This window comes from Acomys russatus, chromosome 21 (genome assembly GCF_903995435.1).
Source record: "Acomys russatus chromosome 21, mAcoRus1.1, whole genome shotgun sequence".
Taxonomy (NCBI): Eukaryota; Metazoa; Chordata; class Mammalia; order Rodentia; family Muridae; genus Acomys; species Acomys russatus.
This window is the reverse complement of record NC_067157.1, coordinates 12,165,022-12,192,392: the sequence shown is the minus strand read 5'-3', so window position 1 is coordinate 12,192,392 and position 27,371 is coordinate 12,165,022. Positions and strand designations below refer to the sequence as shown.

At 43.2% G+C, this 27,371-nt stretch overlaps 1 protein-coding gene across 1 annotated transcript in view; it reads left to right on the top strand.

Annotated features, from left to right (window-relative positions):
• Lama4 (laminin subunit alpha 4) overlaps nucleotides 1–27,371 on the top strand; it is a 152,599-nt gene that overhangs the window by 87,570 nt on the left and 37,658 nt on the right. Inside the window, exons 12-20 of the mRNA XM_051164581.1 lie at nucleotides 1,017–1,133; nucleotides 6,864–7,012; nucleotides 10,607–10,748; nucleotides 11,668–11,764; nucleotides 17,147–17,263; nucleotides 19,668–19,847; nucleotides 22,157–22,296; nucleotides 25,943–26,122; nucleotides 26,774–26,919. Coding sequence (XP_051020538.1) covers nucleotides 1,017–1,133; nucleotides 6,864–7,012; nucleotides 10,607–10,748; nucleotides 11,668–11,764; nucleotides 17,147–17,263; nucleotides 19,668–19,847; nucleotides 22,157–22,296; nucleotides 25,943–26,122; nucleotides 26,774–26,919 — 1,268 coding nt within the window. The remainder of the gene's footprint in view (nucleotides 1–1,016; nucleotides 1,134–6,863; nucleotides 7,013–10,606; nucleotides 10,749–11,667; nucleotides 11,765–17,146; nucleotides 17,264–19,667; nucleotides 19,848–22,156; nucleotides 22,297–25,942; nucleotides 26,123–26,773; nucleotides 26,920–27,371) is intronic.

Here is a 27,371-nt window from a genome sequence, read left to right as displayed (position 1 = left end):
ACAGGTATTGTCTTCAGCAATGGGACTTTTCGATCAGTTTGTAAGGAGCCACATACTGTCTGGGCAGCAACATGGGTTGTGTGGTTCCCGTTAGACCCCTTTGGCCTACAACTCAACTAGATGTAACTGGTTCCTAAAGCTGGAAGTTTCATTTGGTGACAAGAGATGTTCAGTTGTGTCTCTGTCTCCCCATTATTTGGCAATTTCATTTAGATCACACACACACATAATATACATATGTATATATACACACACACATACATACATACATACATACATACATGCATACATACATACATACGGAATCTTCTGCTGTGTTAGGTTTCCATATGATCCCCTCATAGGACTCTTAATTTTAGCAGTTTCTCCCCACATTCCCCTCTGCATCCTCATTCTCCCCGCCCCATTTCATCCAGCCATCTCAGTAACTCTTTATCTATTTCTATTAGTTGTACTATAATTTGATGGGTCAAGGATATTGATTCTTGCAGGAGTTCTTTTATTATTCAGGATTGTTTTAGCTATCTTGTTTTGTGTGGGGGGGGTGTGTTTCCATATGAAGCTGAAAACTGTCAGTACAATATATATGAAGAATTGTGTTGGAATCTTGATGAGGATGGCATTGAATCTGTACATTGCAAATAAAGGCAACTTTGACATCTTCTTTTCCAATCTGTATCCCCTTGATCTCCTTCAGTCATCGTATTGCTCTAACTAGAAATTCAAGTACTATATTGAACACATACCAGAGAGTGGACAACCTTATCTTGTTTCTGATTTTAGTGGGATTACTTTGAGCTTCTCTCCATTTAAGTTGATATTGGCTACTAGCTTGCTGTAAACTGCCTTTATTATGTTAAGATGCATCTCTTGTAGCCCTAATCTCTCCAGGACTTTTATCACGATTTTGTCAAAGGCCTTTTTTTACATCCAATGAGACAATTATGTAGTTTTTGTCCTTCAGTTTTTATATGGTGTACAATGACATCCTCTCTCTTTTGTTTTCCTTCCATCAGAAACAACATGAGAGAGTTAAAGAGCAGATAGAAGTTGTGAGTACCTCTCTGAGTATGTCTACAGACTCTCTCATGATACCTCGGCTGACTCTTGAGGAACTTGATGAGATAATAAAGGTAAGGACATACCTCGATTGCTCAGGCTTGCCTTTATAGCAATTTTGAACAGCAGCTCAATGTCAGAGGACTCCAATTCAAGTCAAGTTAGTAGGGTTGTGAAACAGTATCAGGTATGGGGATTTCTAGTTTCTTGTATTACACAGTAGCTACTAGCACACACAGTGATTTAAATTTCAATTTTATAAGTTAACAAAAATTAGTAAATCTATTCTGACTCAGCTGTATTTCACATCCTCAAGAGCCACATGTGGCTAGCAGTTTTAATGGTACGGACACAGTAAAACCTACTAAAAGTGCCGATGAGGTTCTACCTATTCACTCTACCTAGGAAGCTTTTTAATAAATCAAACCATCCAATCAATAAATAAACTAATAAGCTAGTCAATCCTCAAAAGAAGAAGTAGAAACAGCCAATAAATACTTGGAAAAAAGTGTTCAACATTTTTAACTATCAGAGAATGCAAGTTAAAAATGCTTTGAGAATCCATCTCATGTCAATCAAAATGACTACCATCAAGAAAATGCACACTGGCTAAGAAGTAGCGGGAAAGCATCCTTTATTTACTGCCAACTGGAAAGGTAATCCTTGGCAGCCACTATGAAGTAGACCTACCATGTGAGCCAGCTGTACCATTCTTGGGTATATAACTAAAGGATAGTCAACATACCTCAAAGATACTTGCTCATCTCACACTATCCGCAGCAGATAAGAAATGAAACCAACTTGGATGTCCATCAATAGATGAATGGATAAAGAAATAAAGAGAACCGAGATCATGATGTTTTCAAGAGAACGACTAGAACTGAAGACTACTGTGTTACATGGACTATGCCAGACTCAGAAAGACAAATGCCAGATTTTTCTTTTATTTGTGCAATGTAGATTTAAAATTATGCATATGTGTATGTCTGTGTACATGTGAATATGGGTCCTGAAACTAGGAAGGGGATGATGAGAGGAGAGGAGGAGATCTTAAGGGAAGGGGAAAATGAAAGGTGTGGTGGGATCCACGTGATAAGAAAGTGGAATGGAAGGCTGTGTGGGGGAAGAAAGGGAACCAGCCAGAGAGAAGCAGGTTCACAAAGGAGGGACCTAAGGGACGGCAATAAATAAGAACAAAGTCTAACAGCATATATGTATGGAAATGCCATAATGAATCCAGTTACTTTGTTTGCCAACCCTAAAGATTGATTTTTTTTTTAATCTAGTGTTCAAAAAAATATTTTTTTTAAAAAAAGGCATGATTTTTGAAATAGGAAATTTTCAATGAAATACAATCAATGAAACCACCGTGAAATAACTGGCCTGTGTTTCTTTCCTTTGGGGGATATCAAAGTAAAGCAAGCTGGTCACCACCTCATTGCCTCTTGGCTACTTAAGTCCCAAAGCTGCTGCCTTCTCCAGCTCCCACCAAATTCCATAGCGATGAGTCCACCAACACCGTCCTCCAGAATGCTCTCCTTTCTCTCCATCCTCTTCCTCTGACCCACTCTACTGTGCATCCTAGGGCCACACCCAGATCCTGCCCTCCTGTTTACCCTCTCCCAACTCCATCTCAACCCCTCCCTTGCTAAGAACTTTCTCTTATCTCACTTAGTCTGGAACACCCAAGCCGACAACTTGCCAACTACCTCAGCCCCGCCTTCCTCGTTTATCCAGAGCCTCTTCCTCCTTTCTTTTCTCCTTCAGCAGCTGAAACTGTCAGCCTACGTGTTTCTGGAAACACCTTGAACTCCCAAGTCCACCTATGGCTGTTTATTCACATACGAATCCTAACCCTGGGTCTTCAGTAGCACAGTTACACCCAAGCACTGGACGAGACTTGTAAGATGCCTGTGTCCCTCCCATTAGCTCTGGCTGGCGACTTTGCGTCATACATCACTGGAAAATTGAAAACCAACAGGATTTCCCTCTCCTCCTTCAGTCTGCCAGCCCACCTGCTCCTGTATCTACCTTTTTCCCTTCCTCTGGAGTGTTATTCCCCATGAACCCTGGGTCACATACTCCCTTGCCCAGGAAACTTGGTTGTATGGCTTTTGTCCTTCAGTCTCCTTTATTCTCTTCTTCTTCTTTTTTTTTTTTTCAACTTTTTATTGGCTTTTTGTGAATTTCACATCATGTACTCCAGTGCTGGTAGTATAGCAAAAGCCTTGAACCAGACCAATGACTCATTGCAATGCATATTTGCAAGCAAAGAAGTGTGAGACACACTACAGCTTCTACAATGAGATATTTTGAGGGGGGGAAGGGGAGGTGGCAAGGGTGGGCAGTAGGTATGAGGGGGGTTAAGATGAATGGGATTGAAGTGCATGATGTGAAATTCACAAAGAGCCAATAAATAGTTGTTTAAGAAGGAGAAGAAGAAGAAGAAGAAGAAGAAGAAGAAGAAGAAGAAGAAGAAGAAGAAGAAGAAGAAGAAGAAGAGACTGAAGGAAAAAGCCCTACAACCAAGTTTCCAGGGCAATGGAATATGTGATCTAGGGTTCATGGCCTTAGGTGGCATCAATGGCTGCTCACATCAGCCTCACTACCCTAGAGTCTCCAGTTCTGCCTCTCTTCATTATACCCACACCCTTCTGCTTCTCCTCTTCCACTTCTCGCCACTTGCTTGCTTCTCTTAAAGACTACTGGGGTCTCTAGGTGTCTGGCGTCATCTCAGGGGGTGGGTCTTAGGAGTGCTATGCCCCACCCAGGCAGTGTTGTACCAGGAAGGATTCACCTTAGGAGATAACTTACTCTAGTATCTCATAAGAAAGGAAGGTAAAACACTACCCTTTGAAAAGGCTATTGTTGGCTTTTTTTTTAAGCCCTTTTTATCTTTGCCCCATTACTCTGTTCAGATTCATAGAAAAATGTCTCAAGTTCCAGCTGTTGTTTTACCTCCCAGCCCTGCCCTGTCTACTGAGCTCAGCCCATGAGATCCCATCCATGGCTCTGTACTGATGAAATTCTCTGCATCCTATGTGGTAAATACATTAGTGAGGACCACATACTGCTGCTGCCCTTTCCTTTCTTTGTCGTTACTGAAAAACCCTTCAAAACTGAGGGTTGTATTCTTAGCTCAGGCCTATGTGAAACGGTTTTGAGATGGACCTGGCCCTGGGCTGTGCTGGTCTCTTTCTGGAGGATGAGTGGCTTAACACTCAGCATGGAGCCCTCTTTTCCACTCTATTCTCTCTTAGTTGACCTCACTGGCTCTGATGGCTTTAAAGAATAGTTATACAAATGATCTCATCATTTACAGTATCATGTCTGACCCTGCTGTCCAAACTTTACAGACAAATGTTTATTGGACATTACAAGTCAGAAGGCCGTGTTCTGTGTCACAAAATCAGAATCTCAGCTAATGTACAACAAGCACATCAAACTTCACATATTCTGAGTAAAAGCTGCTCCCTCCCACCCTCCCTCATCTCAGTAAATGGCACAGCCCACTTGTTCAAGACTAAAACCCCCAGTGGTTCTTGAAGACTTCTTTGTGGTTGTTTGTTTGTTTTTTTTTTGTTTTTGTTTTGTGTGTGTGTGTGTGTGTTTTAAGTAATGGCTTTTTATTAAGATTTATTTATTATTTATACCGTATTCTGCCCACATGCCAGAGGAGGGCACCAGATCTCATTATAGATGGCCGTGCGCCACCATGTGGTTGCTGGGAATTGAACTAAGGACCTTTGGAAGAACAGACAGTGCTCTTAACCTCTGAGTCATCTCTCCAGCCCAAGACTTTTTTGTTCACAGGACTTTTTACCAAGACTTGTTGGCCCTCTGTCCAAAATGAACCTAGCTTCTGGCCGCTCTCTCATCTCTGCTGCTGCCCTGTCATACTGATCACCTCATGTCCCATGTGAAGCATCAAAGAAGGCTCCTAACAGATGCAGCTGCTGCCACTGTAGACCTTCTAGATGCCTTCCCAATCCATTAGCAGACACATAGCTTAAAACACAATCAGACTATATCATTTCTCCTCTTGAACTTCAAGTGGCATTTCAAATCAGAACGACGACCTGCCGTGACGCATGAGGCGCTGTGTGGCCTGGCTCTCACCCTCCTATCTGACTTACTCTCTTCCTCACTCACTCCACAGCAGCCCATCGAACTCGTTTTCAGAAACGCCCTACCTAGTCCTCCCTCAAGACCTTTGCACCTACTGTCCTTAGGTCTTTAAGTGACTCGTATCTTTGTGACTATTTGATCCAAGAGGTCCTTTTACCTCCAACCACTATCCACCCCATCCTAACATGTTGCATTTTGTTCAAAATATCTTTTGCTTTCTAAAATTAGCTTGTCCACTTATGTGATCGTTGTTGGCCGGCTGCACCTTCCCCCTCAACTGTAGCCCTTGAAAGCAGCGACTGTGTCCTGTGTTCTCCCCAAGCGTGTTGGCCATGGAGTAGGCATGCAGTAGACATTTGTTAAAGGAAAAATGAGATACTGGAATGGCAGTGATATTTTTTCACTGTGCCCAGCCAAGTGGCTAAAAGCTTAATATAACTTCTAAGAAATAAATTTTTGTGTGTTAGGAATTGTGCCCCCATCTGGAGACACAAGAACAAGCTGAGCTCAGATCCTGACTCCTAAGCATTTGCGACGTCATGTAAGAGTTTGTAACATCATTGAGTACAGTCTTGAGAATAATCATGTACAGTGGTTGCAATAGTGTGAGGGTGCACAGCAGACCTGTGGGAACACTAGCTCACCCAAGAAGTGAGGAGCTGCTACAGAATGGGAGATATAGTTGAGCTGGAGTCAGAAAGACAAGTAGAACTCCAAGTAGGTTCCCACAGCTAAGAAAGGAAAATTACTCCAGATTGCAAAAATACTATCTACAGTGGCCAGGAAAAAAAAAAAAAAACCATACAGCGTTAAAACCACCAGTTAGACAAGGTTGGGCTATGAGATATAGTGGGGAAAATGATTAATCAGCAGAGAAAGATAAACCATACAAGTACAAAGGGAAAAGCAAGGGGCTGATTCTGGGGCAGGAAATGATATAGCCATCACTTTCCTGTAGGATGGTGGAAACTAATAAAAATCCAGAAAGATGCAATTCATAGAGAAATACTGACCACCCAGGCAAATCACCTCAGTGCCCCTCACACTGTGCTCTGTGAGGAGGGAAGACTTACTTTATTGATAAGTTTAGGAAGAACTGTACAGGCCCTGCTCCACTCCTCCCTCTTCTCGGATGGAAGTTGAAGGCAGAAAGCCTGTTTCCTTGTGTTATTCTGTGAGAGAGTTCTTTGGGCACAAGGGCCCCTGAGGGTCACACTGCCTGACCAGGTAGATGAACTGTCCATCTTAGATCGAGTACCAGTTACCAGTTGGCCGAGACTTGGCAGTGTGCTTTCAAGCTGCACAGAAATATAGGGCAACATGCTCGGTCTCCGTATTAATTTATTTTCCAACTTGTGTGGAAATTGGATGCTGGGAAGCAGGGCTTTCTGCTGGAAGATTTCCCCAGCGAAACTGACTATGAAGGGACTAGAAAGGTGGAGCCCTAACGTACTGTGCAGATAACAGAAGCTGTATATTTAGTTTCCCTTTTAGAAAGGAAATAGAGCATGTCTAAATGACAAGGAAGCTATCCGAGAGGAAGTGGGTGAAGCCGAGGGAGTACACAAATCCTCCTTACAGTAGTTAAGCTTGAAATTGACAAGAAAACGATCAATTGTGTTGTTGTCTGGGGAAACCATCCTACGTTTCTCTAAAGTCAATTTGTTCTTCTTTAGAATGCGTCTGGAATCTATGCAGAAATAGACGGAGCCAAAAATGAGCTGCAAGGAAAACTTTCTAACCTAAGTAGGCTCAGTCATGATTTAGTCCAAGAAGCCACGGACCACGCGTACAACCTTCAACGAGAAGCTGAGGAGCTGAGCAGGTACCCTCCCAGCTTTAGAGCTGTAAAATACTGCTGACATGGGCCGAGTGAGACATTTGTATTCAATTCCACAGCAGGGTCACTAGGATACACAAGTAGGTGAGGGCTGGCTTTGCCTGATTGCAGCTTTGTTTGTGAACTATTTCCTCGGAGCCAGTCATCTTTTTTTTTTTTTTTTTTTTTTTTTTTTTTGCAACTGTTGCTGGGAGACAATTTTTTTTTTTCTTCTTCTTCTTTTTCAAAAGTCTCTGAGACTAGAAATCTTCGGACAAGGTGCAAATGAAATCTGTTCCACGATTATTAATAAGTGGCTGAGGCAAGAAATCAAACCCTTTACGGGTCTAATGCTACCACCATCACCTGCTTATTTCATAGACAGCATTTACTTTCCATACTCAAAGCTGGCTGGATGTTAGCAATGCAACCGACTCCTGGTGAATACTCAACTTTCTGCAGTGCCCAGCAGGAAATGTTTGATTTTGCTCCTGTTAAGAGAAAAATCAATTGACAATTTCCCTCACAGTACCTAGAAAAAGAGTGGCATGTCCTTTGAGCACTAAATTAATGTTAATTGAAATGTATCGAAAGATCACGATTGAATTCGTGACCCTGAAATGGGTAGATGATTGGATCATTATAGGGAACAAACACCCAAAAATGTCAAGGTGAAGAACTGAGATTAATGTCTGCCCCAAACACATATCTTTTTTTTTTTTTTTAATACCTCTTCACCAAAATTTTTAAACATCCTCCCAGACTGAGTGTCTTATTTAGGGTTTCTATTGCTTGGAGGAGACACTGCGACCACAGCAACTCTTATAAAGGAAAACATTTCATTGGTCCTGGCTTATAGTTTCAGAGATTTAGTCCATTATCATCCTGGCGGGAAGCATGGCAGCATGCAAGGCAGCCATGGAGCTGGAGGAGGCAAGAGTTCCAAATCTTGATCCACAGGCAGCAGAAGGAAGAGTGTCTTCCACACTGGGTGGAAATTGAACATAGGAGACCTCAAAGCCCCCTCCCACAGTGACACACTTTCTCCAACAAGACCACATCTACTTCAACAGGGCCACACCTACTCCAACAAGGCCACACCCACTCCAATAAGGCCATGCCTACTCCAACAAGGCCACACCTCCTGATAGTGCCACTCACTATAGGCCAAGCATGCAAACACTTGAGTCTAAAGGGGCCATACCTATTCAAACCCCACTTGGGGGGTGGGGAGGAAAGAAAGGAGAAAGAGGAGAAAGATGAAGGGAGAGGAGAGAGGGAGGAAGAGAGAAAAAAGAAAGGGAGGAAGGAGACAGAAAACATGGAAGCTTATAGCATCGGCAGTGCTGATGTGTTACGGTATTATATTCAGTTTGGTGTCATGTCCTGAGGAAATGTGATTTTAATGAAATCAATAAAAGAGACTTAGATAAAAAATGCCAGTTTTAGTGAGAATGCATATTGATTATTAGTTTTGAGCCATCCTCTGGCTCTCTCGCCATTCCTTCATCTTTACAGGAGTCATGTCCCACTGGCAGTTGCACACAGCACTTTTCTTTAAATGTCACTGCAGCTGCCTTACAGCAAGGCTCCATGGGAGCTACCCTTTGCTTGCTCCACAGCCACGAATGTCAGTCACCCTGACATCATACTTCCAACTCAAGCTACTCATGCAGACGTTCAAAACTTCCCGCTTAAAATGTAAGGACTGAAAATGACTCAAACCTGGCTAATGGACATACTTCCTTTTTTTCCCTGGTATGGAGCTTATGTTGTTTTGTTTTAATTTGTTTCAAAGTCTCCTGTAGCCCAGATTAGACTAGCTTTCAACTCTGTATAGCCAAGGGTGACTTTGAACTTCTGATCCTCCTGCCAAGGGCTGGGATTAAAGGTGTGTGCTGCTATGTTACTATATGCATTGTTGGGGATCAGATCAGGATTTTATGTGTGCTAGGTGCCTTGTTTGTATTCGCTTGTTTTGGCATCTTGGACATGATCTTGGGGTCTTATTCTGCAGCCTAAGCTGACTTGAAACTCATGCCAATCCTCCTGCCTCTGCCTTCTGAGTGCTGGGATTACAGGCATGATCTATCTCCATTGTTTGTTTGTTTGTTTGTTTGTTTGTTTGTTTTCTTCATATTTTACTCTTGGAGCCATTTATAAGGAGAGGTCACAGGGAAGAAAGGTAGAGAGTGTTTGGAAGAGACTCGTCTCTATATCACATGACTCTTGCCAAGGTTGATCCCTTTTCTCTGTCAAAATTAAACTGTTTCATGACCACAATATAATAAAGACAAAAATCACCTTATTGTCTTCATTTTTTTTCCTGCTGATTTGAAAAATGAAAATGAACCATCTTTGTGGATCCCTACTGTGTCCATTGGGAAAGTCAGCTCTGCAACAAGGGAGACTGGTGGATATAGTAACTGAGGAAACACAGAAAAAGTTGCTCGGCCTGAGAACAAACTGGGCCCGGGCCGGATGGAAGAGGCTAGGCTAGGCAGAGCCAGTTGTTGTTTGACAGGGATGGATGGACAAAGCTATGACTGTTTGGGACTGAGAGAAACTAAGGAATTGCTAGAGCCAAGAGTCAGCCAACCTGAAGCATTTAGGATGAGCTGTGGAAATCTGAGTAGAGCTTATACAATAGAGGGTAGCAAGATAGTGATTAGCCAGGCATGGCAGTACAGAGCTTTAATCCTAGCATTCAAGAGGCAGAGGCAGGCTGAGTTCAGAGCCAGCTTTATCTACATAGTAAGTTCCAGAACAGCCAGGGCTATGGAGAGAGGAGAGAGAAAGAGAAAGAGAGAGAGAGAGAGAGAGAGAGAGAGAGAGAGAGAGAGAGAGAGATATTATTGTTCAGAAATCTGAATGTCATAATCCAGTTTCCAAGTCCAGTTCAGAAATGGTCTAAGTGTAACTGTAAATCCTGAAGTTCAGGAGATGCAAGCACAGGATCCCACTCATTTGCATGGTTGGTCCTTGCTATGCCTTAGAAGATGTGTGGCTATTAGCCTCTGTGTGCGGCAACACCCAATGTGTGATAGGTTCTCAGTGAATATTCCGTGAACCCTACCCAAGCTAAGAAGACATAATGCTGAGAACATGGTGTTTCAGGACAGGGGTTGGGGGAGGGGGCAGGTAGACTGATCTGGGCTGCCTGAGAAAGCAGACAAATGTTAGCTGACCACTGTGTGCCTGGCACACTCTGCACCGTTCCCGGGGGAGGGGAGCCTAGGCTAAAGTAACAGCTCTGGGTAAGGAGTAGGAATCTGCATTGTGGCTACAGGTCTTTGTCCAACCTGCACCACTTGAGTAAACTTTGGCATGAAGAGAAATGAGGGGACACTTAAAATCCCCATTCCCACTTTCAGCAGCTACTGCCAAGCAGAAGCTGCCATTGGCCAAAACGGGCTGACACCTTGTAGGCAGCACAGAGAGATGAGTGCAATCATAATATAAGCCAGAAAGGTTCAGAAAAAAATTTCCAAGACAACAGGAAGGAGGCATCTGTGATCCCAGATGTGCCCGGATGATTCCCGAAGCATGTCCCCATTTCCTACGGAAGTAAGAAGAAGTGACAAATTCATTTATTAACAGGAATCTGCACAGTTCAGACATGAACGGGCTGGTGCAGAAGGCTTTGGATGCATCCAATGTCTATGAAAACATCGCCAATTATGTCAGCGAAGCCAATGAAACGGCAGAGCGTGCCCTGAACATCACTGACCGGATTTATGACGTGAGTAGCCCTTTACCTCAGGGCTTGTTGGCATAGTGTCTCATATCACTCTGACTTTTCTTCTTCATATTTTTATTAACAGATTCCTATTGTTTTTCTTGTTTTTTTTTTTAATACAAAAATACCATTATGTCTTGTTATTATTTGCTGCTGTTCTTCCTCCTCCCCAATTCTTCTTTCTTCCACTAAGTAGTTCCCTTTTGTTTTCATGTGTGTGTACATTAGAATATATATAGGTATATATATTATACGTTATACATCAATATACATAGTGTGTAGTGCGCGTGCACGTGCTTGCGCGCATGCACACACGCACGCGCGCACACACACACACACACACACACACACACACACACGTTTTCTAACCCTGACCTTTCAATGAAAAATTTAAACATCAAGAAGGTCAGGAGCACTAATAGCATCGTATGCCGTAAAGGTTTGGGGTTACAAGTTCATCAGGATGAGTCCAGCTAGCAAACGACAATCCCTTTGTAGGGGCTGTTTTCTTGGCGGGCTGTTTAGTTTTTCATTTTCTTTATGCCAAAGCCTCCAGAGAAAACATCGGCAGGCTAGTGTCTCCTAATACCAAAGATGTCTTAGGATGCTTTCCTCTTTTTTCTTCTTGTTTCAATTCAAATTATTTATCCAGTGCTTTCTTTGTGACAAGCCTCGGCCAAAGCATTCTCCAAAATTTGCTGAACTGTCCTGGGGGGGTAGGGGGGAAGGTTGGGGGTTTAACTTTGAAAATGCCAAAACATGTTCTCCTTTCTGCCTCTGTTCTTGCTTCCTAGCTATGAACGTGAAGCTGTATGAATTTCGCTTGGCGGGTAGCAGACAAGTGACACCATTTAAGTCTGAAACCATGAACAGGCGGCATTTCTCCAGCGGCTCTGACCCTCTCTGACCACTTGTTTTGCAGGCTGTCAGCGGGATCGACACTCAGATCATTTACCATAAGGACGAAAGTGACAACCTTCTCAATCAAGCCAGAGAGCTGCAAGCAAAGGCGGATTCTAGTAAATATCTCATTTTCTCCTCCTTCTGATTCATTGCCACCTTTTACAAACATAAACAGACTCCTAAAACCTAGGCTTAAGGAGTAAATATTTCACAAAATAACATATCAGTGCTTTATAATCAAAGTCACAAGACAGCAGACTTGATATTTCAAAGTAAATTATGATGGGAAAAAACAGCTTCCATGTGGGAAAACTTCATCGAAATATATTCCTACCCAACATATGGTACAAATTTGTACTAATCAAAAGTGATGGCTAACAGAAACATCACAATTCTGATATTCAAGGAGGTAAAACCATAAAATACACTAAACACTAAAACTGTGTTTCCCATAATTTGATCTTCCTTTAATCGCCCAGAAGAGCCTCTAGATTTTTGGAGTGAAGGGAGGGTATCATCCCTGTGGGCGCTGGCTGGGGCGAGTGGATACATCACCCCAGTGAGGGCCGACCGAGATGACTGGAAACCACGAGCCACCACCGGCTTGGTTCTGCCATGCTACAGCTCGTTTGCCACAGCAGACAGTTGTGGATAAGCCCAATGGACACATGGAAAGAAGCTTTCCCCACCGCTAGGAAAGCGACAGTGCTAAAAATGGGACAGGGCAGGACACAGTGAAACACTGCAGTCCTTTTAAACAGCATGGGTAACAACTGAATGGACCAAGAATGCCATCAAATGGTCCTCCTTTCTGAGGTCATGGCCTTATTCCTGGGGCTATTTGACTAGTGAGTTGGAACACTTTTATCAGCTGACTTCTAACTGTCACCAGAAAACAAATCGAATTTGAAACGGAGAATGTCAGGAAATTTTATCAGAGCAATTAATCTCAAGTCAACCATTCATTATCTTTGTGTCCTCTTCTGGAAAAAAAAAATATATATATACAAAGAAATGAGAGCACTTTGATTTTCACATTCTGGGTGCTTAGTACCACACGGCAACTGCTATTTTGTGCTTTCTAGATAGACAAAGGTAATAGAACATTATTAATTTTCTCTGTCCTAATTTATCACATAATTTATATTAATGTCTCAGAACTAACTCTGAATATGCTTTCTGGAAATTAATGAGGATACTAGTAGTAAAAGAATTGGGATATTAACAACAAACTAATTTAAAGATTTATTTATTTAATGTATATGAGTGCTTTATCTGCATGTACACCTGCAGGCCAGAAGAGGGCAGCAGATCATATTATAGATGGGAATTGAACTCAGGACCTCTGGAAGAGCAGGTGGCTCTCTTAGCCACTAAGCCATCTCTCCAGCCCCAGCAAACTATTTTAAAAGCTAACTGCTGCCAAATCTGTGGACTAATTTTGTTTCTCGAGTGGGGAGGGCCAGCCTATGTCGATCCTTACAATATAGTCTCTTAAAAGTTTGTCGGCTGTGCCCACGTGGTCTCAGTGAATCCTGCCATCATTGTATGGCTGAGAGCCTCCTGAAAACAACTTTCCTGTGTGGAAACAGCATGTCCTCAGAGTCCATTTTATATACAATGAATCTACGTCACCTTCTTCAACTGTTCGGCAGATCTGCTCACATGTTTCATGATCTCTTTGTTTTGGATTAAGTTCCTTCCTGTGTACAAGGGACAGCATGAAGAAGTTAGGACCTGTGACCCTAAACTTGATAGGACTCTCTGCTTTTGGCGGTAGCCACGTTTGTGATATAAATCCGGGTTTCCCTCTAGACAGTTACATTCTAATTCCAGGGCAGGGCTTCTCTGTCTTCAAATGGCTTCCCGTGAGAAGTAGTCTTTTCTTTCTCAGTTTCCCTTCTTTTTCCTTGTCTATAACAAAGATGTGATGATCTATAATCAACTGGAGAAAGTGCTGTTTTGCCATAATCTTCTGAAAAGACAACAGTCTCTTCCATCAGGAAACACTTGCAAGCAAAGCATTTCCTTTTATAAATATCCAGCCCCAAAATAAATTCTCCTCATATTTTTATCAAGAGTCCCAAAAAATGTAGGGTTCAATGAAACAGCATTTAGCGTAGTCACGGGCCCCAAAAACAAGAGCTGAAAGCACTTTTATATATGGAAACCGGAAACTTAAAAAGATAGAAAGGGAGGTTCATTGTCATTAAAAAACGTATGTTAAGTCACTCTTGGAATGCTGGGAAATTCTCAGAAACCTAGAGGAAATAAGTGAGCGATTATTCCTGGTTGCGCTGTACTTGGTGACAGTAGAGCAGTGAGGCTCCACCTTGCATATATCCACTATACAGAGCAGTAAGCACTGGAAGAGCGAGCTGGAAGACATGGAGGAGACAGGGCCCTGGGGGTGGGGGTGGGGTGCAGAATACATTTTTAGAAATGCCTGGAGGAAACAGAAGAAAAGAAGCAGTGGGGCAACTAGTTCACTATCCGTCAAGAAGTATAAATTTCTTCATGCTTTGGAAGTAACGCAACACAAGCCAAAACCAGTAGTCACCGGGACAGCTTGGCCTTCAGTTCAGATAAAGAGACAAGAGCTTCACGCCCCACTGGAATTTGCTCAGGAATAACCCCAGTTCGGGAACCACGCCCAGAGCGTATCTTCAAGAAAAAAATAAATATATAAAAATCTGTCTCAGGTGATGCACAGTAAGTGAATCGAGGCCAGTTAACTCAGACGTTTAACTCTCTCCAGGTTCCCAATGAATTCTCCAAAATGTTAGGGAAGAAATGGCACCACTTTCATAACAAACACTTAGAAATAATAGTGAAAGAAATATGCTCCCACTTGTCCTATAAAAGCCAACAAAATGTAACTATCAAAACTTCAGAAGAGCCGGGCGTGGTCACGCACCCCTGTAATCCCAGCACTCATGAATCACAGAGGCAGGCAGGTCACTGTGACTTCAAGGCTGGCCTCATCTACAAAGTGAGTCCAGGACAGCCAAGGCTACAAAGAGAAACCCTGTCTTGAAAAATACAAAAATATAAATAAATAAACAAACAAACTTCAGAAGGACACAGGAAAGGGGGAATGCAAGCCAACTTTTCTTACAGATACAAATCCTAACCGTCCAGGTGTGGTAGCTCATGCCTGTAATCTCAGCATCCCAGAACCAGGTCAAGGCCAGTATAGGCTAGAGAATAAGACCCTAGTTCAAAAACAAATGTTAGGAAATCAAATCCACAATGTATAGAAATGGCAGCATAGGATGGACAACATAAGTGTATTACAGGATTGCAAAGGTAGTTTATTACTTAAAATTTTGTAGCTCACTATATTTGCAGACTACAGAAGAAAATTCGTATAGTATCTCACTATCCATGGGGAATTTTTTTTTAATTTACTTTTTCATTTTTGTTTGTTTGATTTGTTTTTTTTTTTAAGACAGAGTTTCTCTGTGCAACATCCCTGGCTGTCCTTCACTCGCTTTGTAGACCAGGCTGGCCTGGAACTCATAGAGATCCTCCTGCCTCTGCCTCCCAAGTGTTGGGATGAAAGATGTGGGCCACCACCACCTGGCTTAAATTTTTTATATATATTTTTGTCATATTCTTCCCCTCCTCCCACCCCTCCCAACTCACCCCCTTCTTACCGACCTCACCTCATTAAGAAAACAGCACCCATCCAATAAACTCTTAGTAAACAAAGAACAGAAAGAGATTTCCATAATCTAATAAAGAATAATAAAATAATATTCAGCAAATATATTCTTAATAAAATATTAAAAGGCTTTTCCAATAGGACTGCAAACAAAGACAGGCTGTCCCCATTACCAATTCTACACATAAAAATGTAGGTTAGTTTTTAAAATAGCTGGAAGTTAGCATTTTAAGATAACACTGTTTTCAAGAGCGTCAAATACCTAGGAGGGAAAATTAATAGAATTTAGTAAGTGTGCTACATATAAAACTAAAGTACACTACTAAAGGACAATAAAGATACCCTACAACAGAATTCATTATTTTGTGCAATTAATATGCTTTAAAATATTTAAGGAGAAATTTAAAAAACAATAGATTCCTTGTTCACTGAAAGAAAGACTCAACTTTGGAAAACAGAAAATTCTACAACACATATCTACAGGTGCAATACAGTGCTAGGTGAGACACTGTAGCCCTGTGGATACATAGACACAGTAATTCTGGAATTTCATCAAGAAGAGAGAGAGATTTCCACTAGCCAATCTTGAAAAGTAAGAACAAAACATCTAAACAATAGCATTTGTACCTTTATATGTATAATACATATAACAACATAATCAAAGAAAAATAAAACAACAGAGATGTTGCCTGAAAGAGAGAGGAAAGGGGACAGCGATATCAGGACATGATAATTCGGGAATGAAGATGGCCAAAGGACATTATTACACACGTGTGAAATTTCATAATGAAAGCCATTGCTTTGTGCAACTGGTAAATGCTCATGGAAATGGAAAAGGATCTCAAGACTTATAACTTCATAGATATCAAAACAAACATATAAAAGATTATAGTGCTTTGTCATTTCTTTTGGGAGAATTTAAAACCAGAAAATATCTTCGCTCTTATGCACACACTTCCCAACACACACACAGACTGGACAGATAGGTCAGCAGGTCAGGGGACATACTGTTCTTCAGCAGGTCAGGGGACATACTGTTCTTCAGCAGGTCAGGGGACATACTGTTCTTGCAGAGGGTACAAGCTTGACTCCCAGTATGTCCCTCTGGTGGCTCACAATCTATAGCCTGAGCTCCAGGGAAGCCAATGCCCTCTTCTGGCTTCTGTGGACACATACTTTCACATACACATACCCCACCCGGCACAAACATATACACATAAATAAAAATAAAATAAATCTTTAAAGCCAGATACTCCAAATAGTGGTCACCTCCAGCTAACCATATACAGAGCCCAATGGAGCCTGCTGGGTGCCCATAATGTTCCATCTTGATGACATCCATGTAGCTGTATTTTATGGTCACTGTGTGAAAATTCATCAAGCTGTGTATATGTGATCTGTGCCATTTCTTAGGTGCATAACACATTATTTATAAAAAAAAAAAAATTTACTGACACACCTGAGGGGTAGGTTGGGGAGAGGGGACAGAATCTCTTAAAACCAGGTATCACCATATGGATAAATATCTTTTTTACTCTATCATTTGTGCTGCTAGATTTTATTAGTCACAGCCTTGCTCTGGTTCTCAAAAAAAAAAAAAAAAAAATTAGCATCGTGGCATCCTAAGTCTCTCCCAACTTGTGTCACAAGTTTTCTGCTGTCTCATACCTCTAATTCTAAATGCCATTTTCCAGAACTGACCGACTGCTCCTAGTGCCAGACTATTGCTTATGTCTCCACGATACAAGTCAGAGGTTATGTCGTTGAGATGGAGACTTCTCCCAGGCATCGTGGACCTCCTGGTATACATTCCTCTGCTTCTTCCCCACAGGTGACGATGAAGCAGTGGCTGACACCAGCAGGCGTGTGGGAGGAGCCCTGTGGAGGAAGGAGGCCCTCCGAGACAGACTGAATGATGCTGTTAAGCGACTACAGGCAGCAGAGAGAGGTGAGGAGGATGCAGAACTTCAAGGCCCTGTGTCTCTGTGCGCTGTTTGTAAAACGACCTTGCAAGGGGGGGGGGGTGGGGGGCTGGGTGGCTCCTTGTTTTATCAAATTCTTTCATTCGCTAGGGTGTCTGTTCTCTCATAGCAAAAGAAAATGTTTGTTACTATCCACAAACTACTCTTAGAAATAAAGCTGTAGCCTTATCACCCAGACACGAGCGTTAAAGCATGGGTATTTTCCTCCAGCCTTTACTCTGTGCCTGCATGCACGTGTCTAGAGGTGTTTGAATAGGACCGTGCTGTTTATATGCCTGGTGCCCTCTCCTGTGAACATTCTCCCTTGCTAACAGTATGCCCTAAATTTGGCCACCGGATCTCTCTGGTCCCCAGTGTAACCAGCATCTTTCTGGGTTTTTTTTGTTTTGTTTTGTTAATATTTCTTTATTTATGTTTACAGTGTTTTGCCTACACGTACAGTTGCACACCAGGAGAGGGCACCAGATCTCATTATAGATGGTTGTGAGCCACCATGTGGTTGCTGGGAAGTGAACTCAGGACCTCTGGAAGAGCAGACAGTGCTCTTAACCGCTGAGCCATCTCTTATCCCAGCACCCTTCTGTTATACGTCAGGTTACTCTCATAAATTAGCAGGGAGATCAATGCAGCAAATGGAGAAACAAGAGTGCTTCCCCCACATAATCTGGGTCTCTAGTGGTGTATTGAAAAGCTGTAATTGGAAGCAGATGTATCTTCCTGGACATAGCAAAAGTTAAGACACTGTTGCTGGATATGGGTATTTTGATGACATGAGCTCTTGGAACCCAGGAGCTCTGTCCAGGAGAGTGCGCATGCTCAGAGAAGCCTTATCAGGGATACTGATGACAAAAGTTTGCTGGACTCAGCTGTGGCAATCAGAGCCACATTAACCTTCCAGCTGAAGAGGATCCTGAGGTTTGTCAGGCCCTGGAAACTTACTCCAGTGGGCGTGGCTAATAGGAGAGCGATCCAGGATTCAAACGCATGTCCAGCAGGATCCAGAGCATGGCAGATTAAGCAAAATGCTTCTCCATTTTCAAAACGTGAAGTTAAGACATCAACTAAGTAATTTTATTACAAAAGTAACACATTAATTACCCTATGGGAAAAAATGTGAAAAGCCAGATCAGAGGTGGGAAATAGAAAAAAAATAACCTATAATCCCATCATCTAAACAAAATGTGTAAACTTACCTGTCTTCATTTTAAATATGCAGTAAGTTTTGTGGGTGAGTGGGTGTGTATGGTGTATGCCTCTCTCTCTCTCTCTCTCTCTTTCTCTCTCTCTCTCTCTCTCTCTCTCTCTCTCTCTCTCTCTCTGTGTGTGTGTGTGTGTGTGTGTGTGTGTGTGTGTGTGTGTATGAGAGGGGGAGGGAGGGAGAGACGGAGCACAAGCTCCTGTCAGAGCACCACTGTGCACTCTGAAAGTGCAAGAACAACCTGAGGAATTGGCCCTCATTGTCTACGTTGCTTAAACAAGGTCTCTAGTTCCTGGAACTCCCTTTGTGAAACAGGCTGGCTTTGACCTTCCCTTGACCCTCCTGCCTCTACCTCAAGACGGCTGGAATACAGTCATGTCTGTCTACACCTGGCTGTTTTATTCTTGTTTTTTGTGAGGTAGGGTCTCGTCATGTAGCCACAGCTGGCTTAGAATTTAGGCTGGGTCCATACTGTGGTGCTTCTTGCTGCCAGCTGGCTCCCAAGCTTCCAGGTTATATTCCCATCTCTGCTGGCCAACTAGCTGGAGGAGACTTGGCTTATAGATGTGCACAAGCACATCTGGCTTCCTGTGCATTCCAGGGAATCCCAGCCTCAGTGTGTAATGATTTATTTTTTCATGAAAACTGGATCTTAACATTAAAGCTTTTCTGAGACGTGTTTTCTTTGGGAGAAAAAAAAAATCCCTTTGCTCATTAATTTATTTCTCTACTAAATGTAGCATCATTTCTATGGCAAGAATCTTCTACAAGAATTACTTTTCCATGAAAGGAAGAGGTTTTTATGATGAGGTTCAGATGCGAACATCATAGAAGCTGAAATGTCGTGTGTATTTTCTGTCGCTTTCTAACCAGATTGCTACCCTAAGGAAAGTCCTATCGGGTTTTTGTTGTTTTTGTGGTTGTGGTTGTTGTAGTTGTTCTTTGTTGTTATTGTTTTGCAATTTACTCCTTAATTTAAAAACATTTTAAGTAAACATATCAACGCTGTTTATCATATCCCAGTTCCCTTAATGTGATAACACAGTTGTCACATATTTTAAAAGTCTTAAGTCTTTTTTCACAGACCCAACCTTGAGGTCTGTTTCACCCCAGTGTTTGGAAGGATGTCAGTGCTCTCCAGTGAAGGGAATGCCCATCTTCTCTGTGTGCAGGGGATGCCCAGCAGCGCCTGGGCCAGTCCAAGCTGGTCATCGAGGAAGCTAACAAGACAACAGTGGCCATCCAACGGGTCACCACCCCGATGGCTAGCAACCTCAGCAACTGGTCGCAGAACCTTCAGACTTTTGACTCGTCAGCATTCAACACCGTAGTGGACTCTGCTCGGGATGCAGGTACGATTTACAAGCTTTGCCATGTGGCCTGCCTGAAGACCCAGCCAGCAAACTCTGCACAGCATCCAATAAGCGTCCTCCATTTGCTTCCTTGTTTGGAATGCAGTGAAAATAAGTTTAGAAAAAGAGAAACGTTTGACTCGGCTCATCTAAATATTTATCTAGAGTCTACATTTATCTAGATCCTAGACGCCTACATATGTGCCTGCATGAAATGCATGTAAATTTCACATAAATGTACAGATAGATGCATCGGCAGAAGTAATATCATAGTTAAATTGGTGACGTAGTTTTTTATTATGTGGCAGCAACTATAATGATAGCAAATATCTTTATCAGTGTAAGGCTGATCCTTTATCATAAAACTTTAATAAAATCTTAGTGTAAATAACTTCAGCAAAATACTAGTAAGTGGCATTGACTTTACTAACTGCCACTTGCATTCCATTCACCTGGGAGATTCAGATCACTGCCAATAAATATCCACTCTGCGTCACAGCCAATTCACATATACAATTTTATAGCAATGAAAAGTAAGTCTATTGATGTCTACCTAATGTAGTTTTGTAGATATACTTTAAAAGTCCCATAATAACAGAGAACTATTTTTTCCACTCTCACATTTTTATTCAGAATCTTCCTGATCTTTCAGACATCAGTGTCTGCCAGTGTCATGGCAAATCATGACTGAGGTTGTTAGACACTCCCTGAAAGCCATCCTCCAGAGTAGCTTACAAAACACCTCTGTGTTGAAAATGGTCGTGGATCTATACCGGGTCTGTCTGGGGGGCGGGGCGCAGTATACATGTTAGTCAGTGTTGGCACTTATCAAAGCACTGCCTTGGGAATATTCTCTGCATAATGTATTAAGTTTATTTTCATCTTTTTTTCATTTGTCCTATCAAGTTGTCTGTCTTAGTTATGCTTTCCTTTGCTGTGAAGTGACTCTATGACCATGGCATTTAATTGGAGCTAGCTTACAGTTTCAGAGGGTTAGGCCATTGTCCTCCTGGCAGGAAGCATGGCAGCATGCAGGCAGACTTGGACCAGAGAAAAAACTGAGAGTTGTGCATCTTGACCCTCAAGCAGCAGAAGAAGACTGGCCCACTAGGGCTAGCTTGAACATAGGAGACCTCAAAGCCCATCTCCACAGTGACACACTTTCTCCAATGAGGCCACACCTACTCCAGAAAGGCCACACCTTCTAATAGTGCCACTCCCTGTGGGCCGAGCACACAAACACTTGAGTCTATGGGGGGCTATCCCTATTCAAGCCACCACACTGTCATACTAAGCATCCAAAGATGGCACCGATTGAAATTGTCTCCAGCTATTGCATTTTTCTCAAATAGTATTTAGTGGTTTAAAACAAGTAAACTCAACAACATACCATAATGTAAGAGACTTTAGAAAGAGCCTGTAAGAGGAGGATGAGAAGTCTGTCTTACATACCTTTCCATAAGCAGAATTTTAATGTAATGGCTTAAATATGTTTTATTATTTTCCCTCTTTACAGATTCACTATAGTATAAAATGGCTACTGGAGTCAGCACTACACTAGGCTAAATGAGTGGGAATGAGTGGCCTGCCCTAGCCTCTTTTTCTTTTGATGTCCCCTTTAATTGTCTCTTAATGTACAGGGACTATTTTGTTCTCAGAATGTGGTCCAGAACCTTAAAAAGCAGAGAGGAAAAAAAAAAAGAGGGGGGTTGGGAGGGAGGGATGGAAGAAAGGAGGGAGGGAGAGACAAGAAAGGGGTAAAGAAGAGAGAGATTCCATGCAGTCTAGGCTTGCCGTGTCCCCTTGGCTGGGCCCTCATCTGGGGCTGCAAAGTTGCCCTCCCTCTCACTAAGGCAAAGGCTCCTTTGCTGTGTCCTCCTGGTCTCTTCCATCTAACTCCACCTCCACTGTTAACAGCAGCCAAGCAGTATAATGTCCATGTAGACATCCTGGAAAACACCCTGCTTATCTTTCACCAGTAAAGTTCTTTTCACCGGTTATATCAGTCTGTGTGGAACTCACACTGTATTAAAGGAACGTCTGTATGTTGGTCATGGAGCCTGCCCTTTAGAATGTGCATTCTAAGTCAGCACGTACCACATACCATTTACAAATCAGTACGTGCTCTACATGTCACAACAAAAAAAATAAAAATAAAAAAACACATAGACTGGATTATGCTCTGAGCTCTACTCTTAACTTTGAAAGGTTAAAAATGATGTCCAGTAGACCTGAGGTCATGGTCACTGGCTCTCACTTGATTCTTAAAATATAGTTAATATTCAAGTGGTTTGTTTTCCTTATTGCAGTAAGAAATCTCACGGAGGTTGTCCCCCAGCTCCTGGACCAGCTGCGTACTGTAGAGCAGAAGCGGCCTGCAAGCAATGTTTCCGCCAGCATCCAGAGGATCCGAGAGCTCATTGCTCAAACCAGGAGTGTCGCCAGCAAGGTACGTGATGGCATCAGTCACCTGGGAATGATAGGGAAATGGCATAAGCTCCAACCCCTCGGCAGCTCCCGAGGCTCAGCGCCTTCCTTCTATATTATTTATCAGAGTCACGTGAGATGCTTGGGGAAGTAAGCCCATAAGGTATGGCAGCACATGGCTACAGGCAGAGGGGAAAGGACCACAGCAAGTTCCAGGCTAGTCTCATCTACACAGCAAGTCCCCAGCCTCCAGGCTACGCAGCAAGATTACATCTCAGGAAACACACAAATAAAGAAATCTTTTAAAAGTAAATCAATTCTTAGTCGCAACCTCAGACCAAGGAAGGCTCAACACTCGTCATCTTTAAGGTCACGTGGTTATCCTAATACGGAGCCAGGGCCTCTAAACCACAAAGTTCTAGTCAGCAAAGCCCATAAGCAATAGGAATCAAGTTAAGCTTCAATTAAAAAAAAAAAAAAAAAGACTCAACTCGATGATATAATTATTCATTTTTAACAGTTGTGTTAGTCCAACTACCGTGTGGAATAGTTTTGCCCATTTGTCCCACCTGCAAAACTTCCCCGGTACAACACGTATGAGGTGAAAGTTTTATTGATCACTCTGCAGGCCTAACTGAGGAATTGTAAGTGGAAGAAACTAAGTAGAAGCATGCCTCTGAGGTTCCGTTTCAGAGGCAACTGAGCCACAAGACACTCTGAGCTAGGGTTGCCAGAGCAGATCCCAGCACAACTAACATTCTCACGTCCCTGAAGAGGATTCAAGCTTGGGCCGCTTTTAAATTTGTTTTTATTGTTGTATAGGTCAGCCTCATTTTTACAACACAGCCTAGCGGTTTTGTTTTCTCAATTAAGAATTGCACCAAACATGGCCAACATGTGATGCACACCCCTAATTCTAGCACTCGGGAGGTAGACAGATCTCTTGAGTTTGAACCAGCCTGGCCTAGTTCCAGGACAGCAAGGGCTACACAGAGAAGCCCTGTCTTGAAAAGCCAAAAGAAAAAAAAGAAAAGAAAAGAATTGCACCAAACAAAACATTCACCCAGGGACTGGTAGAAACAAGAATAAAAAATCAACTGTTTTATAATGTTGCGGATTATTCTTGATAAATACCTGCAGCTTTCAAGTGCTATGTAATAAAAAGTCCTGCCTTAAAAGTTTTCTTATTTGGGTAGCTCTGCAAATATTTCATGACAGATTTTCTTGAAAACATATCAAGAAATGGCATTTGGAACTGGGTATGCTGGCACATGCCTATAACCTCAGAATTTAGGAGGCTAAGCAGAGCATTGTGGGTTTAAAGCCATCCTGAGTTCATAAGACGTTTCCAGGACAATGCAGACTGTCTCAAAGACAAAAAAATAAAAATGGCATTTTAAAAACAAAGTTTTTAGGCTAGCCGTGGTGGTGCACGCCTTTAATCTCAGCATTTGAGAAACAGAGGCAGGCGCATCACTGTGAGTTCGAGGCCAGCCTGGTCTACAAAGAGTCCAGGACAGCCAAGGCTGTTACACAGAGAAACCTTGTCTCAAAAACAACAACAACAAAAAAGGTTTTGTTAGTGTTTTCTTGGTGATATTATTCGATACTATTTATATGGAGTATAACACTGGAATCCTGATCATAAAAGTGTTGGGGGAGGGGGACATTGGGCACTCAGTCAGCTCCAAAGTAAGATGCTTTTCACGCAGCCTTCTCAGACTCTTCACTTCTACAGGTAGCCGTCAGCCCCACAACACTGCCTGCCTGATTGTTGAGATATATTGATCTTACCCAACAGACAACAGGAGACAGCCATGCACCAAGCACTGGGGAATAGAAGCTCAGGCTAGCTGACTGTCAGCCTCAGCCCACTCAATATTAGCTGATGTAAATACATCTAATTATTCAGAAAGGTTTGTACAGACAGCATGGGTGTGCATATCATCAAATGCCCCCCCAAAAAATTTAAAAATAATAATAATAAAAATCACTCACAAATCAAATCAGTTCCTAGTGTCATCTTGGGCCTCTAAGAAACATGCTGAAATCGTGCTTTGCCTTGCTGAGAAACATTACAAGAGATGTCTCCCCTTCCCCCCTCCTCTCTCCCCTCCCCTCCAAGGCAGTGTCTCTCTCTATAGCCTTGGCTGTCCTGGACTCACTTTGTAGAACAGGCTGGCATTGAACTCACATTGATCCGCCTACCTCCGCCTGCCTCTGCCTCTGCCTCTGCCTCTGCCCCTGCCCCTGCCCCTGCCCCTGCCCCTGCCCCTGCCCCTGCCCCTGCCCCTGCCCCTGCCTCTGCCTCTGCCCCTGCCCCTGCCCCTGCCTCTGCCTCTGCCCCTGCCCCTGCCCCTGCCCCTGCCTCTGCCTCTGCCCCTGCCCCTGCCCCTGCCCCTGCCCCTGCCTCTGCCCCTGCCCCTGCCCCTGCCCCTGCCCCTGCCCCTGCCTCTGCCCCTGCCCCTGCCCCTGCCTCTGCCTCTGCCCCTGCCTCTGCCCCTGCCCCTGCCCCTGCCCCTGCCCCTGCCTCTGCCCCTGCCCCTGCCTCTGCCTCTGCCCCTGCCCCTGTCCCTGCCTCTGGCCCTGCCCCTGCCCCTGCCCCTGCCCCTGCCCCTGCCCCTGCCCCTGCCCTGCCCTGCCCTGCCTCTGCCTCTGCCCCTGCCCCTGCCCCTGCCCCTGCCCCTGTCCCTGCCTCTGGCCCTGCCCCTGCCTCTGCCTCTGCCTCTGCCCCTGCCTCCCGAGTGCTGGGATTAAAGGCGTGCGCCGCCACCACACCCAGTGCCACAGTAGATATCTTAAAAGAACATCTTATGACAACTATTACAAGGATAGAGCCAGGGCCTGGAACACACTTGACAGTTACCGTCTTATTTCTAACAGCTTGCTCCTTATGTCATTTTACAGAACACTGAGTGGCTAACTTAGGGTTGCCTGGTGATTAAGTGAAATGGCAGGTGTGACAGGCAGAGGCCATGCCTAGATCCTGACTGCGCAGGTGTGGATAAGATGTCACTAACAGCTTTATTCTATACTACTCTTGACCTTGGAGAGAAAGTTCCAACAGCTTTAATACCCAAGATGAATTATGGTTTTCCCAAACAATAAATTCTTCTATACATTGTAGAGTCATTTTAAAATTGTCAGTGTCAGGACCAGCCAGGTGTCCCTTCATCTTATTTTGCTCACTACCCTGAGAGTATAATTCACTGTGACAGTTGTGTCTACCCTGGTCCTTGGATCTACTTGGTCATCCTTTGCTAGTGTACTCTCTTCAGCCCATTTTAGTCTAAACTTATTGTAATGTAATCTGCCCTAAGTATTTTCCCTTATTGGGGATACATAAGTAAATACAGGATGAAGGCAAGTAGAGGTCCTTCCAGAAACTGCAGGAGAGCATTCTGCTCCTTTCTTTTTTTTTTTTTTTTTTTTTTTTTTTTTTTTTTTTTTTTTTTCTCCCTTTGGGTTTTGTTTGTTTGTTAACAAGGGGTTTCTCTGTGTAGCTTTGGCTGTCCTGGGATCGCTTTGTAGACCAGGCTGGCCTTGAACTCACAGCGATCCACCTGCCACTATCTCCCAAGCGCTGGGATTAAAGGCGTGCACCACCACTGCCTGGCTTCTGCTCCTTTCTTAATAGCACTTTCAATGGAACAACTTTACAATTCCAGATCCAAGTCTCCATGATGTTTGATGGCCAGTCAGCTGTGGAAGTGCACCCCAAAGTCAGCGTGGATGACCTGAAGGCCTTCACATCCATCAGCTTGTACATGAAGCCTCCTCAGAAGCAGTCAGGGCAGACTGGGGCCTGGATAGCAGATCAGTTTGTCCTCTACCTCGGAAGCAAAAACGTAAGAGCATGGCATAGAGATGTAAGGAGATGGTGCTGCCGTCTGCCTTGAACAAAGCTGTTGTGAAAAGCAAGCAAATTCCCACTCTGATAGTAAAGGCCGGAAGCCATTTTAATGGGAGGATGTAAGTTGTGACTGGAGGACAAGAGATTCCTGGGGGCCAGGGCATATTTCTGGGATTGCTTCCTGGCAGCATCCCGTTTCTAACATGAATGAATCTGAACAAAAAGCATTTGAAAAGGCCTTTGGAATAACCATAGACTCTGTCAGTGCCGCATCCTGCTGAAAGATGCAGGGACTGGTTTTGTCAAGTTACATGGTCCCTAGGTTAGCCTGACGGTGCTGGCACATTCCTGGAAGCCATCAAATTCCCATGAGCCTTCAGTACTTTCCCCTTCTCACTCCCCACCAATGCAGCAAGCACTCAGAGCGCTACAGGAACAGCACACTCTGAGGTAGACCCAGGCATGATAATCATCAAGAGCAAATGCCAGCCTAGCAACAACTCAGAATGGTAATTCAGGCCGGAAGTTGCTTATATACGCCAACTCCTCAGACCTATGATTGAGCTTTGCAGAAGTAAAAACAGGTGATACCATTTGTATGGACTATACTTGCCGGTTTTATTTAAGTGACTTCTTGACATTACAGGCCAAAAAAGAGTACATGGGTCTCGCAATCAAAAATGATAACCTGGTATATGTTTATAATTTGGGGACCAAAGACGTGGAGATTCTCCTGGATTCCAAGCCCGTGAGCTCCTGGCCTGCTTACTTTAGTATTGTCAAGATCGAGAGGTGAGGTGAATCCACAACCAGTGACTTCTGTGTGCTTTTCCTAAGAAATTATTGAATGTTTTCTCTCTCTCTCTCTCTCTCTCTCTCTCTCTCTCTCTCTCTCTCTCTCTCTCTCTCTCCTCTCTCTCTCTCTCTCTCTCTCTCTCTCTCTCTCTCTCTCTCTCTCTCTCTCTCTCTCTCTCTCTCACAGACACACACACATACACACACACAGCTATTCCTATATTCCTTCCCAAACACCTGAGTAAAAATGAAAATATTAGGGGAAAAAATGGTCATTTCTAAATAGCAACCTGATTACCAGATTATTTTACCTTGCCATGAGTTAAATATAAAATTAAGACAGCTATTTTTCTACTTACCTTCAGTAATTGATACTCTGTATGTGCACAGCAATAATGATACAATCAGATCATCTTTTTTTTTTTCTTTTTTGATGAAGTGACATTAAC